The sequence below is a fragment of the Strix uralensis genome, chromosome 2 (genome assembly GCF_047716275.1).
Source record: "Strix uralensis isolate ZFMK-TIS-50842 chromosome 2, bStrUra1, whole genome shotgun sequence".
NCBI classification, from domain to species: Eukaryota; Metazoa; Chordata; class Aves; order Strigiformes; family Strigidae; genus Strix; species Strix uralensis.
In genome coordinates this window covers 50056333-50070824 of record NC_133973.1, presented here as the reverse complement: position 1 = coordinate 50070824, position 14492 = coordinate 50056333, and the positions used below count along the sequence as shown (strand labels likewise).

The 14492-nt window shown below is 40.6% G+C and overlaps 1 protein-coding gene across 6 annotated transcripts in view; it reads left to right on the top strand.

Moving 5' to 3' along the window:
- CNKSR2 (connector enhancer of kinase suppressor of Ras 2) overlaps positions 1-14492 on the top strand; it is a 218535-nt gene that overhangs the window by 195343 nt on the left and 8700 nt on the right. The window contains exon 21 of one of the 6 annotated variants that reach the window (XM_074858656.1): positions 6042-8246. The exons of the other annotated variants lie outside the window; for them this stretch is intronic. Coding sequence (XP_074714757.1) covers positions 6042-6046 — 5 coding nt within the window. The 3' untranslated portion in view covers positions 6047-8246. Of the gene's footprint in view, positions 1-6041; positions 8247-14492 lie in introns of those variants that run through there. 6 annotated transcript variants of the gene reach the window in all.

The following is a 14492-nucleotide window of genomic DNA, read 5'->3' as shown; positions in this document are numbered from 1 at the left end:
TACAATCATAGCCTGGCTAATTTTAGCTTATGACAGTACTAAGAATTGGATTGAAAGGAACTTCACTGTTAGATGTATGCCTCATGTGCTTATCCTTTGAAGGTAACAGACTTTTCCTGGGTGAGGCTTGTCCCATAGGCATATGTAACTTAGTTTCAGTGTAATCCAGCAATTAGAGTACCAATATACAGAAATTTTAATAACATTTTCAGAATTCATAAATTGCCCGGTGGGATGCTAAAGTCCTGATTACATCTTGCACCCTCTGAACATATATAAAACTATAAGAAATTCAGCCAGACAGTCTTTTTTTTTTTTTTTTTTTTTTTAACCATGGTTATTCAACTGCGTCTCACTGTTTATGTCCCAAATTAGAGGTCCTCCTCTGTCTGGAGGAGACATTGTATTAGTTTACAATGGTTACAAAACAAACTACTCTGGAAAAATGACTGTGGATTGGTGACAGAGCCACAACTCAAACTGCTCCGTCTTGGAGTTGTGAATCATCACTGCACTAAGACCCCAGTAATGAGCTAAAGAAGAGAGTTTTACAGGTACTTGAGAGAGACCTGTACAGCACAAGAGTAACCATGAGATATATCTAATACGGAGGGACATAATATGGCAGAATTAGTAAGACTTAGGAAGAATATAATATAGTAAGAATTAGTAATTTGACAATCTACATTTTTAAAAAATCCACATACCAGAGAGGAGCCAAAAATCAGGTCCTTATGAGTGGGTGACACTCCGTCATTACATGTTTAGCTACTGATACTGGTATCATCTTTATTTGTTGAGCAGGCTGGAAGTGCATCACTTAATACACCCTCCATAAACAAACAGTGAATAATATAGGAGCTCTAGCAGCATTGTCAAAAAGCTTCTTGTCATTTAGAGAAACAGTATTGGTAAAGTGAATGCATATTGTTTATGTACATCTTTTCCTTGGCATCCCCGTGTGAGGTATTACTTTAGCAGAAGGTAATGCAGAAATAAGGGTTAGAAATGCTTGAGATGCCTGTCTCCACAACCTTCCAAGTTCATGGCAGTTTTTATCAGAGGTGGCTTTCACAGAGCAGTAAGTGTGCTTTGAATGAAGGCTGTTGCAGCACGCACCACCAGTGTGATGGCTGCATTTGTGCCTAGGGACAGAGCAGTGTCAGGCACTGCAGCTGCAAGGCTAAGCAAGAGTCTGGAGAAAAGCATAATGAGTTTACAGGCCTTATAGGTCTTCCCTGTGCATGAGGTGAGCTAGATACAGTTCAGCATACATGTGCACAGCTTAAGACAAGATGATACAGAGAATAATGTTATTCTGTGTACTAAGTACATTAGTGGTGTGGTGCTGGAGTGTGTAAGACAATGTTAACTATGAACTTTAAGTTTTCAAGTGCTTTTTATTGTATCTCTACTGGGACTTTTGCTTACTTGTTTGGGAGGATTTCTTTAGTTCTTTAGTACTGAGTAGATAGACGGTTATTTAGAAATAACTGTAGTATATGAAGTGCATATTGGGAGAGCTGGGATACGTTTGCATGTTTAGAAATACTGTGGTAAATGGGAGGAAAAATGCCTGCTGATCGGAGCCCTGTAATTTCCCTGTACCTTGTTCTCATGGGGCCGAGTGCAGCACTTGTAGAGAAGCAGATACTGGAGGTTATACGTGGTCTGACACCACCATCTGACCTCTCTGTGCCCCTTCCTCATTGTGGTGCTTTCTCATATAACATTTGTGCTCTTGGTGTTCCTTTGTTTAGCTCAGTGAGGACATGAGGGACGCTAAAGCATATGTGATGTTGGAAAATCTGGAACTTGCTATTTGTAGATAGCATATTCCTGTATTATCGTTGTTTGATTTAGTGCCCTTTACTGCAGTAACTCAGTCTCCAGAGGAGTACTGAGTGACTCCTGCTACTGCTTCCACATCTAACTGGCTTCTTACAGGATAATTTGCAGAGATGCTGCTTTGGAGCATAGTGTCAGGGGACTGCACTGGATGTGTCATCAAAACCCTCTTTCCTTAGGCACTCTCATTGCCAGGCTTTATATCAGCTCCTTTTCATCTCTGCATGGCATCTCTCTGACACCTGAGCAGTCCTGAAGCTGGTAGGAGCTTCCCACCATTGAGCAATGGACAGTTTGTAGATCTGCCAGCATTCCTACCAAGGACTCTGTCAAATAGTGTTGAGCCATTTCCCAGCTAAGGAGGAAGATCTATCTGCCACTGGACTTACAACAGAAGCAGCCAAGTAGCAGTCTGTGGTACATGGGGAGGGATTTCTTTTCCCCAGTGCTTGCATTCATTCTTGTTCAGAGCCTCATTACTCATGCATAGTATTTACCTTTAGGGGAATATACATAATTAGACATGCTTCATTACTGGACTAGATAATAGATAAGAGCTTCTAGTCAAAGTTCTTCTGTATCTCTCATGAATATATATACAGGTGTAGAAATATGTACACACAATAGAATACAAATGAACAGAAGTATAGAGATTCAAAAGGCGGTTACAGTTTTACTGATTGTCACTATAGATGGGAAGTCTGAAATTTCCTTTTCTAATACTTCAGTACTGATTTCAAAACTAAGTTTGTTAACCTGCTATTATTCAACCTAACCCTTCTCAGAAAAGCAAATTTACCATAAAGATACCATTTAATAATCAGGCAACTTGTAGTCTGTTTAGGTAAAATATATAATGTGAACATTCATAAGAAAGTGTACTCTCAAATGACGGTGGTAAAATGTTATGCATTTTATTAAAAAACACATCAAAGTGAAAACCCTAACTTAAACTACCTCTCATTAGTGACTGCTGGTGTGCCTTCATTATTGATAAGCAGGTCTTAAAGAGCAAAAGATATAGTTGATTCACCTTCCGTGCCCCTTTTCTAGGACTTGTTGTGTGAGACCCCTTTTAAGACCTTATTGATTGTGACTCTCAAAACATTTTTCTCAGGTGAGAACTTTCTCCTCCCCTTTACTTACATTTTTATTGTTTTTTGAGACATGGTGGCATGCCTGGAAAGGCCTGCAGAGGCCTTTGCTCTTGCTTGGCAGGTTGGTCCCAGCCCTGATGCATTCTGTCTCTGCCACTTTCAATGCATAAAGTACCTCACACTGCTACAGATGTGCTTGGACATAAGATTCATCACATCTTATGTGACCTCATTAGCTGAAGAAATAAGCAGAGATTTACAGCAGGCAGTTTTGTTTCTGTCACCTCTCTGAGGAGGTCATTTTCTGTAAAGCTCTTCTCATAATACAAACCTAATTTGGTTGATAAATCCAGTAAGTTCACTTCATTATTTCCATAGGGTCGCATTCATTTTTGTATGTGAATTGCAGTTGGTTTCTTTTTCAAACTGTTTACAAGTCTCATGAGTTTCATAAGTTGTAGTATCGATAAGTATCCATCCAAAACCATGTTACTTGTTCTTTGTTATTTGTATTTGTTCTCCTTTAAAACAAATAAAAAACCCCTTATCTAGAAAGGGAACCATATGCTGGAGATTTTTTACATAAATCATTTTGCTAATGCTAGTGATACAGAAAGAAAAATGTGGGTTTTATAACAATAAGGAAAAATAATTTAACTACCAAAAAGCAGAATGTCTAAACTCTTAATGAGCATCTACACTAATAGGAAATATTATACAGTTAGTTACTGTGAATAAGAGTGATACAGTAAAATAATGAGAAAATGTATTTAGAAAAGCCCCCCAAGTGCCTGTTAACTGTATTCACCTTCAGATAAATAGGACAGTGTATGCACCACTTATCTTAAGAGGTCCTAATGAAAGGCTGTTCATGCACATTTGTGACTAATCCAAAGTGGGACAGCGAAGAATTACCAGTATTTGATGATAGGCCTATAATGGCCTTAGCAATATTACTGAATAGCCTTTTCAAAAGCGTGTCTTATTAGCAGTTTTTTTTTTCAGAAATAGTCATCTTCTAATGCAAAATTTAGTTGCATTTTAGATACATGAAAAAAGTCCTGTCCCACCATCTGTTGAAGGTATCACAGTTCTTCCATAGACATAGAGGATGGTGTCCCAGCCAGCCTCAGCAGGGCGTGTGGAAGAGCTGGGTACAGATATCCGCCAGATAACGCCCTTGCCTTAGCTTCAGTAACCCTCCTTTATTTCATAGCCACCTTGTTTCACTAAAAGGGGAGTTTCTTTTGCCAAAGCCTGACCTTTGAAACCAAACTTCCTGGATTTTTAGAGATAAAGTTACATGGACAACATCCATGAGACAACAGGATGTCCTGAAGCTGCAGGAGTGATACAGATGAGGCAGCAGTATCCTCTTCCACTTTGTGCCTTTTTCCAAACAAATCCAAGAGTCTTATTTTAAATGCTGTGACTGTTTGTAGTATAAAACAGGATGAAATTTGAAAAACATTTCCTTTTGCTGAAGTCTCCCTTCCCTCAACCCCATGAGTCCTGAAATGTGCTGGTTTGGCCTTTTGTTTGTCAGGGGTTTGGGTTTTGGTTTTGGGGGTTGGGTAGGGGTTTTTTTCATTTTGGTTGTAGAATCAAATGTTCTTTATTTTAAACAATAAATTATGTAAAAGTTTCTCTTGACTGCTATACTTAGGATTTAGTTATATAAACTGTTTTCCTCTCCCTTCTTCTTCTTCTTCTCCCTGTTGACGCACAGAGTCCCCAGGAAATCTCAGCAGTGGAGGAGAGGCTGAACTCGGTTTGAGTTCTATATAGCATTGCTCACCCTCTGCCTCTCTGGAAACTCATTTTCCAATTGAGCCGTGGGTGGAGTAAATGGCACCAATGTTTCCATCTGGGATTCTTTCCACCTTGTGCCTTCTGTCACTGAGACATTTCTTTTCTGCTTTCCAGACCTTTTGTGATATGCTCAAGAGTAAAAATGGCAATGCTTGATATTTTCCTTCCTTTTACATCCCATCTTTTGGAAAAAAAAAAAAAAAAAAAATCTCTTTAACAAGGGTTAAACAAGTCTCACCAGTTAAATTGGACTGAGTTTTGCATCTTTATATTCTGCACAGTTAAACTCTTTCCTAAAGTGTTTTTTTAAACAACAAAACATCTCCCAGCTTTTCATATCTGGGATCTATAAATCCACAATGGATTTCAAGATCCATAAAGTTTCATTTTTTATTACAAGTAAGTGTAGTAGACAATAGCACAGGGTATGTACTGAGAGCAGCCGGGCTTTTAAAACTGCCCTGTGTGCAGAGACTTCACACAGAAACTCTAAGTAAACAACTTAGCTGTATGCTGTTTATTCCACCTCTCTCTTTCTCTTTTCTTTGCTAACACAGGTCCACAAAGGTTCTCGAGTTCTCAAGCCCTAGCTTTTGGATGTATGTAATGTCAGTGTGGTTTCAAAATCACATGATTTCCTAGCTCTGTATCTTATCCTTCACCCAACGTTCCACAATGCTGGATTGTCTGCTAGGATAACAAAAGGAGACAGATTGTGTTGTGCCACCTCTTTTTCTAGTTCATGCATAAATTGCTGACAGGATATTTTTCTGTGTTTGTAGCACGTTTGGTGGATTTGGGGCACATTCTTTGCTTCCTTTTCTCCTCATTCATGTGACCCTTTTCCAGTGCTTCCAAATGAGCTAATGTCTCTTCAACATGGAGGAAACCAACCCAAGTTGGTTAGGATGTGTATTGTTCTTTTGTTTTATTTGTGGTTTGTTTTTTTTTTTTTTTTTTTTTTTTTAAATTGGTCTTTGTTCTGTTTTTTTCTTTTTTAAACCACAAAGAGAGAATATATAACTTTCTGCCCTAAATACCTCTTTTGCGTTAGGGATGGATATTTTAATGGAGGAAGGTGTAATAGCAGAACAGTGCCATGTCTCTGTCCTCATGAGCATAGCTGCATGCAGATTAAAAAAGCTCTGTAGTGCTGCTACTGTATGCCAGATTTGCTATTTGCTCTTGTTTGCATGACAGTATTTCTAATATACTAATATGATATGGAAATAATGGCACATCACAGTTCTTTCAACATATTGTATCACTGCTTTATCATATTAGGCTAATACACTGCGAGAGTTGATAGCACCTCTCCATGTCAAATGGGATCCACTTCTCTTGGCACTGAACCGATTGGACTCAAAGGTTGATAAACTTATCATTAGAGAATTGGCACGACGGAGACTCAACTTCAGCCTCTTGCAAGCAACCTAATGGCCTCCGTTCAGAAAGTCAGTTCTTCTTGAATAACTTTGATGTTTATAACAGACCTGTTAAAGCATAGACAACCACATGCCTGGATATGAGGCCTTCAGGAAGGTGTCAAAGGGCATTGCCAGTCTTTTGAAGAATGCACCCTTTCCACAATGGGACTAGGCACAAAGTCAGATCCAGTCTACACGGAGCACATTTGCAGAAAATACTGCCCCCCGCATGGGAGAACGGAAGGGGAAGAGGGTCTTGGCAGGGGAAGGGCTTTGATGTCACTCAGTTTTGTTCTGCAGACCTCGAGGAATTAAAGAGGGATTCAGCCATGGTAACTGTAAAACCCTGTTGCTTGTACTGAACTCCAGTGAACCCGTTCAGGCCAACCAGACAGAGTCGTGTCATTTAAGCGTACTTCACATTAGTGAAGGAAGTCACCTTACTGTGTCATGCTAAACTAAGTGTATTCTGTCAAGTGGAGGTATGTACAGACCTTCCGGAGACTTCCATTTATCTAATGATTTGTAATGAATTACCAGAGGGTACACTGGCACTCGTTTGGATGATGACGGAGAAGATACCTCACGCTGAGATTTATTAGACTCTGCAGATAAATTCTTCAGTTCCTCTTTATCTTCTAGGACTTAAACATGTGAGTGATGCTGCCTGGCCAAGCAGGCACCAAGTATTCTCTGTATAACACGCAGACTCCAGAGGGCTGTTTTGGGGCCAGTATTTGTCTGGATGTCACTCAAAGTAGATTCAGATATTGTATTTATCATTATGTTCCGGGTCCCCTATGGGTTGATGTTTGCCTCTATCTCTGTGGTTAGAATGTGGATTTTCCTTAATATATTTGGCTAAGGGTGTATTGTAATAATGTTAATGCTAATTACTTGATATTTCATACTATCTTATGGGGAGATACTTTTAAAAAATGTATTTTGAAATGTTTTCTTTCTGTTTGCTCAATGTATGGTATTGCATTATGTTAATACCAATAAAATTATATATATATAGTTATATATATTTCCCTTTTATAAAGAAGTAAATTATGCTTTTTTGCCTCACAAACAGGAAATGTGCAGTGAATAAAATTACATCATTCTGCCTTACAGCAGGTGACAAAGCTTATAATAGTTTTAATATTCTTTTTTGAAAAATAAAAAGTATAGTATGACATAAACTAGTTGGAAATTCATCAAAATGCATGTTTTGTGTTTCTGCTCAATGGGACTGTCACAAATCAGCCTAAATATTTAGCAATGTTGTTTTGGCATCTTTAATTTCTTCCAATCAAAAACATACACTGTATTGCTATTATTGATTACGAAACTGTACTGTCATAAATTTTTGCCTGTTGGCCAAATAGAAAAACCCACTGAGTTTTTATGACTCTCTTGTCTGTAGGAATTGATTTTTAAATTTAATTTAGTGCTCTTTCCAACGCTTGGCAAAGGCGGAATTTATTTTTTATATAAGGTTGCCTTTGAAGTACCTGCCTCTGCCAGGGCTGATAAATCACTGCTAAGTACATAAAGATTCTGCAACGTGACGGATATGTCATTAAAGCCTTGTTGGAATGGCCTGCAACCCCAGCCAGTCCTTTACATTCTGTCATTAAATTCCATAATTAGTTAGAGGTGAAATGTTTTGGAAATGAATTAGAGAAGCAGAAGCAAAGATGTGACTCTAAAATGTCCTTTGGCTGCCATTTGGGGTTACGCTGGTGGCTTATTTGCTGCTTGTAGCCAAAGGCCAGCATATATCTGCGCTAATATGAATTAGATCGTCTTCAGCTTCCTCTCTTTCTTTTCCCCACCCTTTCTAACATATTGTATTGCGTATCTTTGTTTTGCAGAGGCATTCAGAAGGGCTGTAATTAGCAGTCCCCGGCATTTAATTGCATACACATTTGTTAAATATTTTTCTGTATGCCTTAAAATAAAGTATAGAAAATGGCAGTAAATGTTTCTTTAATGAAGGCACTTGATTTATTCATGAAGTCAGGATTTTTTAAAGGTGTTATTTTGGGCTTAATAAAGGAAATAAGCCAGCACATTTTCAGTTTTGCCTTTGCGTAACCATTGTCTGTCAGGGCTGATGTTCATTTCCTTTCTCTTGTTTCTTTTGTGCGCAAACACATTCTGCCCAGTGGATGGGGAACGGACCTTCTGTGACGACTCTCGTGCCAGTTTAGAGAGAGAGCTTTATGTTAAGGTGCATACGCGTTCACAAGTTCATTATGACATCTGATGACATGAATAATGTCTAGAAAAGCCGCATGGTATTGCATTTCTCTCATCACAGTAATAGCTTTTGTTCTCAAAGGTACTTTGAACTCTGTGCAGTGCTTACAGACCATGCTGGTGTGATGGGCATTCAGCAGCTTACAGGGGGTACTTAATATTTGGCAGTGTCATGCCCTACACAAATAACATGTAAATCAGCGTGCAGATTAATTAGTCTGGAATCTAATCAGTGCATCTATCATAACGTGCAATTACAAATCCAGTAATAAACCTGAATATCTGAATAAATATGACATCTTCTGGGATAACATTTTCAGAAGTATTTCAGGCCCCTTTCATAAATGCCTCAGGAGGTGCTTCCCCAACAGACCCCAGTGCATTACAGAGGTAACTGAGATGGCTATTAAATTAATCTGGCCCCCGCCCACATCAATTTGCCATGTTTCTTTCATGTTGAAAGTAGGATTGCAATTCCTAAGTGATGCAAGAGCTTTCAAAAACATTACTCTCATGATACGTTTTCATATAAATAAACAAACTTGAAGTAGAATTGATTTTCTTGGTGGGTGTTGCTCACCAGGAATACATACCCCTTCCGTTCAGGCTGGCTTTCAGGTATCAAGCCCTTAAACCTTGACAGGCATTGCTGTTGTGCAAGCATGACTGTGGCTTGATTCTGACTGGTGAGTAACGTCGCTGGGTCCATATCGTTTGTCACTTAACCTTTCACAACTTCATGTGCTGTAACAGCTTAGGTTTGTGAAAAAATATTTTCCTGAAGGAGTAATTGCTTCCATAGATTGCTTGTGAGATGTATCCATAGGGACTTCCTCGTCCTGTTTAAAAGTCACAGCATCCCCAGACTTATAGCAATTTACCCAGTTTGCTTCAGCTCCTGGCTTACCTCATAAATACGAGAAGTTTTTCATTGTTTCTGAACTGCGGGGACTGAGGGGAAGCATACCATCAAAATCTAATTGCTCTGTTTATTTCACTTCAGCATTGGTAGCTTGTGGTAAAATTAAACAGCACTTATATCAATGTGTGGCACAGAAAAATGTCAGGATATCCTATTTCATCATGTTAAAATTCTCCCAAAGAGTCACTAAAATCTGTTCAGCAGATGAAGGTTAAACTGATGCCTTCATAGGCAACTTAATGAGTAGAGTACCGTGTCCAAATACCAAAGGATGCAATTATAACACTGCTGCCAAAAAGTTCTGCCACTGATCAGATTTCCCTATTACTTTGGGATGCTTTGGAGTTATTTCATCTTCATTCTTATGCCCTCACTGAAATCACAGCCCACCAATATAACCTCATGAAACAGCAGGGCTGGGAGCAAATGAGGAGCTTCTCCTGATGCTCATTCAAGGTGTGTAAGAGCTGTCAAGAGGCAGCACGAACAGAGCGAGCTAATTATTCCCTCTGCCTGTGTTTTCCCTTCTCACTAACATATTAACCCATTTGCTGGCACCTGTGCTTCATTGCTAAGTGGATGCTGAAAATGCCTAAATGTTACTGTCAGCACAACAATGCAGGTCTGCAGGGAGAAACCGAGGATCGATTTTTTTTCTAATGCTGAGTTTAGTGTCAGCTGGTTTTAATAAGCAATTCCAGTTGCGTGGAAAGCTGAAGAGAGGTGGCTGATGTGGGTGTGAGACTTCTAGTAGGACAGCTCAAGTGTCCCATGAAGCCTAGAGGTTGAAGAGGCTTTGGCCTGTCAGCTCGCAAACTGGTCTGCAGGGCAGTGGTGGCTCACAAGGCCGTGACAAGCTGTAGGCAGCTTGTCATTCAAATATCACCAGAAAGGTGACCTCAGAGGAAAAGAAATTCGCAGGGATCTTACTGATCCAAAAAGAACGCCAGTAGTGCCATAAATAGTTCACAAAAAAATTAGACCTTTGGTGCCACAGCGAAGGTTTAGCGTCTCTCAGGCCTCACAAAGGGTAGGGTTTGATCTTTTAAAACTGGTTATTGTACCTAACTGATTCTGACTGAACTTGGTGGTAGTGGAAAAGGCCTGAAATACCTTTGGAAATCTGTCCTATGGGAGATGAGTTTTCCACTTGCCTGCACAGTTCACTTTATTTCAAGAAACCAGTTTATTACACTCATGCATGTGAGAAGAGAGGGAGTCTCATACCATTGGGTGGAAAACTCCAGCGCATTGCAGAGCTCTGTTGTGTTGGTGCTTTCAGTGAACAGCCTCTTTAGGGAATATCTTTTTTGCCTGCAGGTTTGCATAATAGGAGAGAATAGAAACCGTGTACAACTATCATAGTAACCCAAAAATACTTCCCCTTTAGAGGAAAGCATGGTATAAAATGCAACTTTAATACTTGTTCTCTGATCCAGTCCCTAATGTTTCACCAAACACAAGGATCAAAGGTTTTTTTTAAACACTGCTTCTCCCTTCCTTGACTCAAGACTTTGGGAAAAATCCTGCATTTTCAGGTACACGGGGCCAGAAGGGATGGAGGATTACATGAATCAGAAAAGGGCAGGCAAAGGGAAGGAATAACAGAGAGACAGGTTGCAAAGGCCAGGTACTGCACAAGAATTCCCCAGCTTTACTTCAGCTTGCTTAAACTTTTCTTCACTCATGGAAAGCATTAATAAATACATGTGTATATTTATATTCATACATATATATATATATATGCACAGGCATACTCACATGCCCAGTCAGGCCTTGATTTTAATGTGCTGTAGCAGATGACACAGGTTTTTATTTGTGCTTTAACAGGGAAATCTGCTCTATATTACCTGGAGCAGATGATTAGCAGCTGGCTTCCATGTAAACCGAAGCTGCATCTTATTGCACACCCTGCCTGCTGTACTGTGCCAGACTTAAACACTGTGTTGCTTCTTCCTTTTCTCAGTAATCAGGGATGTGACCTGTAGGATTTTCCTATCAGGAGCTGACTTTCTATGTCACTGTGGCTTCCCCCATACCTGTGCAGGGGTGACCTCGTATGCAGCACACATCTGTGCAGACACCATTTCCTTGTAAACCTTTCATTGATTTCACCATTTCATTCCTTTTAGCTTGTAGTCTGGGGGGAAAGGAAATACCTAGCTTAGTCTGCCTGCCTTCCATCCAAATAGTGTAAAAAATTACTAATTCCTGGTTCTTTGCATCATAAGCATTTGGATACGTCTCCTTCTTGTGCAGTTTAGACTCTGATTAACATCAACAGCAGCAAAGATGGGTTTAAGCCTTGCACTGAGAAACCAACAACTACTTCTTTGAAGGATTTCTTCTCTCCCTTCCCCTCCAACACAGCTAAAACCTACATCCACTCTCCTTCCATCCTTCTGTTTTTATCACCTTAAATATTGGGAGATCCCTTCTGTCTTTATTCTAACTGTTCTCCAGGGTTTACATGCCCAGCCAGGCTGTAGGACCCTGTGGCTGGGTTACGTCCCCTGCCCCTACTTGCCTGTTAGCACGCTTGGGCCGGCGGATAGCCTGAGCTGGGGTCTGAGAGCTTGCCGCAGGAGGCCTCTCCTCCCTGAGGGATCAGCAGGCATCTGTCTGCTGCACTACCTACCAGTGAAACCATTGCAGGACGAGGTGGGTTTTGGTGGACCTGTTAGTTAGACATGGCACAGCCAACATGCTGTGGCATAGGAAGATTACAAAACCCTTTGTTGGTCCTGGGATTTGCTTGTGGCAGACAAGCTTCTCTGTTCCCAATGTAGACGCATAAGGGTCAAGATGGCAAAGAAAAAAAAAAACACAGCCCAGAGATTTGTGCATCAGGGCCTGTTTTGTCTAGCTTGGGACTATTTTGCAGAGGCCAGGGATGCTCTGTTTTGGTGGAGCATTTACTGACACTCTCAGAAAGTCTCTGGGAGGCTTCAGGTAGATGCCTCCCCTGTGCAAAAGGTGGATCAGAAAGGTGTAACTCTCAAATTGGAAGCAAATCTTTGGGATCTGAAATGACATATGGCAACTGTTTAATAACGTAATTAGTGATGTATTCTAACAAAATTGACTCCTTAAGATCTTGAGAAAGCTGAGCTGAGCTGGTTCCTCTGCCAGAGGGAGTGAGCTCACCAAAAGGAATGAAAATGGGAGTTTAAATTTCAGTGGAGCCAGGGGATTTCAGTCTGACTGTACCTTGTTTGCTCTCTGTCACTGTCTTTGCAGCAGCTTGGCTTTCTCAGGATTTGCAGAAGGTGGTAATTTTGTTCAAATGCAGGGCTAATTGCAAGTAGGGGAGTGGGCATACATAAGAGGGGTTGCACGAGGAAGGAAAACACGTCACTAAGCTGTAACGGTAGCAAACAGCAAAGAGGATAGAGGAAAACCAGAGAAAGCCATCAGGGAGGCAGCGGTGTCCATCAGTCAGGATGAGGAGTCTGAAGATGATGGGATGAGCTTGGGTAGCGTTAGGAGGCACTGGCAGAGCACAAAGGGGCCTCAAGGGAGAGCTTCAACCCTTGAAAAATCTGACCTTGTCAGTACAGTGGGTGACAAAATTTATGATTAACTGTGTTGTACTGTCCTTACGTGGGCAGTTATGTGCACTTATAGTTCTTGGTGCAATCACTGGTTCCTCTGGTACCTCACTGAAAGAAGAAAACCATGCCAACTTCCAGTGGCTTGAGCTTTTACAGGGAAAGTGAGTCACAGAAGCACATGAACCTCCACTGAAAATTATTAGAGATCATTCCATATATGTAGAGCAGATTTATGACAAATGTGTGCTTAGAGATTCTCTGTGTCCAGAGAGCAATGTGTTAGCCAGCTGGGTGACCTTCTGCATGGCCCTAATTCAGTACCATCCTCCTGAATCATCAGTTTACACAGACCAATCATCTTTTGATCCATGAAAATGCCAATGTTAACTGTTTCTCTCTGGTCACTTTTCACTCAAGTGCCTGATATTCTTATTTATGGCTCTTAGGATCTTGGTTTATAAGAGGGAAATAATGGAAAGATGAATAGCCCAATGGGGCCAGGAGGTGGTTACACTTAGTGCATTGTGGAGCTCAGGGCATGCTCTTTCCAACAAATGACAGCACAGTGTAAGAAATCCCACCAGTTTTTCCTGAATGCCAACAACCCAAAACCATTCCTGACCTCTTAGAGTTTCACCCACCTCGCCACAATCTCCAGCTCCTTCTCCTGAGAAAATGTAAAAGTAGATACAAATCTTTATGGCATTGTAAGAAGTGAGGGCAGAGTACAAAAAGTTCAGAAACTCTTCCTTGTAGAAAGCAGAATAATGAAAAATAACAACACGCCATTTACTAGACTGCTTCTTTATCTCCTGAATTTAATGCAAATGACTTTGCATTCACTTGAAGACACAGCAGAAGCTTCATTGTTACAAAATTTAGTACCTGTGTAGTCTTGTATTTGGAAGATACAGGTCTGAATTTAGATCCTGTGTGCTGCAGAGTTTATGCAGCTTTATTTCTGCTTCAGAGTTACAGCGTTGTTCAGGCTTGGGTGGGGCAGGGGACACAATTACTGCTTCAGAGAAGAGACCCTCCTTTTTAGCAGGATGTGGAAACAACTACCTGACAGTGTAGAGAAACAGGTGAGATGCGACCTGTGACTCAGCAGCCAAGTGAGGGTGAAAAACAACCTGCTGCGCTGGCTGCCGTTCTGAGGTCATGTGCAAAACCCATTAGGCCACGTTTTCTACCTAAATAAGGCATTACCTGAGGCCTTATTCTTTCTAAAGAAGAGCCCTGCTGTAATAGCATGACTCACATACAAATCCACCAATTTAAAAAAGGAAAATATGTGTTAAGTTCATCTGTATATCTAATCAAGTATCTCAGATACTTTATGGTGCCAAGGGTTTCACCAACACCTACAGGAAATCAATCAAAGCTTTTAGAATAAGGGTGAGGGAGAGAAGATTCGTGTATAATCTCATTCCTTCCTACTGAGAGCCATTGAGAGCAGCAGAATCACCACATTCAGTGTTTCTCTGGAAAATATTAAGGGCTTGGGATGTGTTAGCGTGACTCCTGTTGCCCTTTCCCCCACCGTGGGTGGAACAAGGCAGAGTCTTGCCCTGATTGAGCT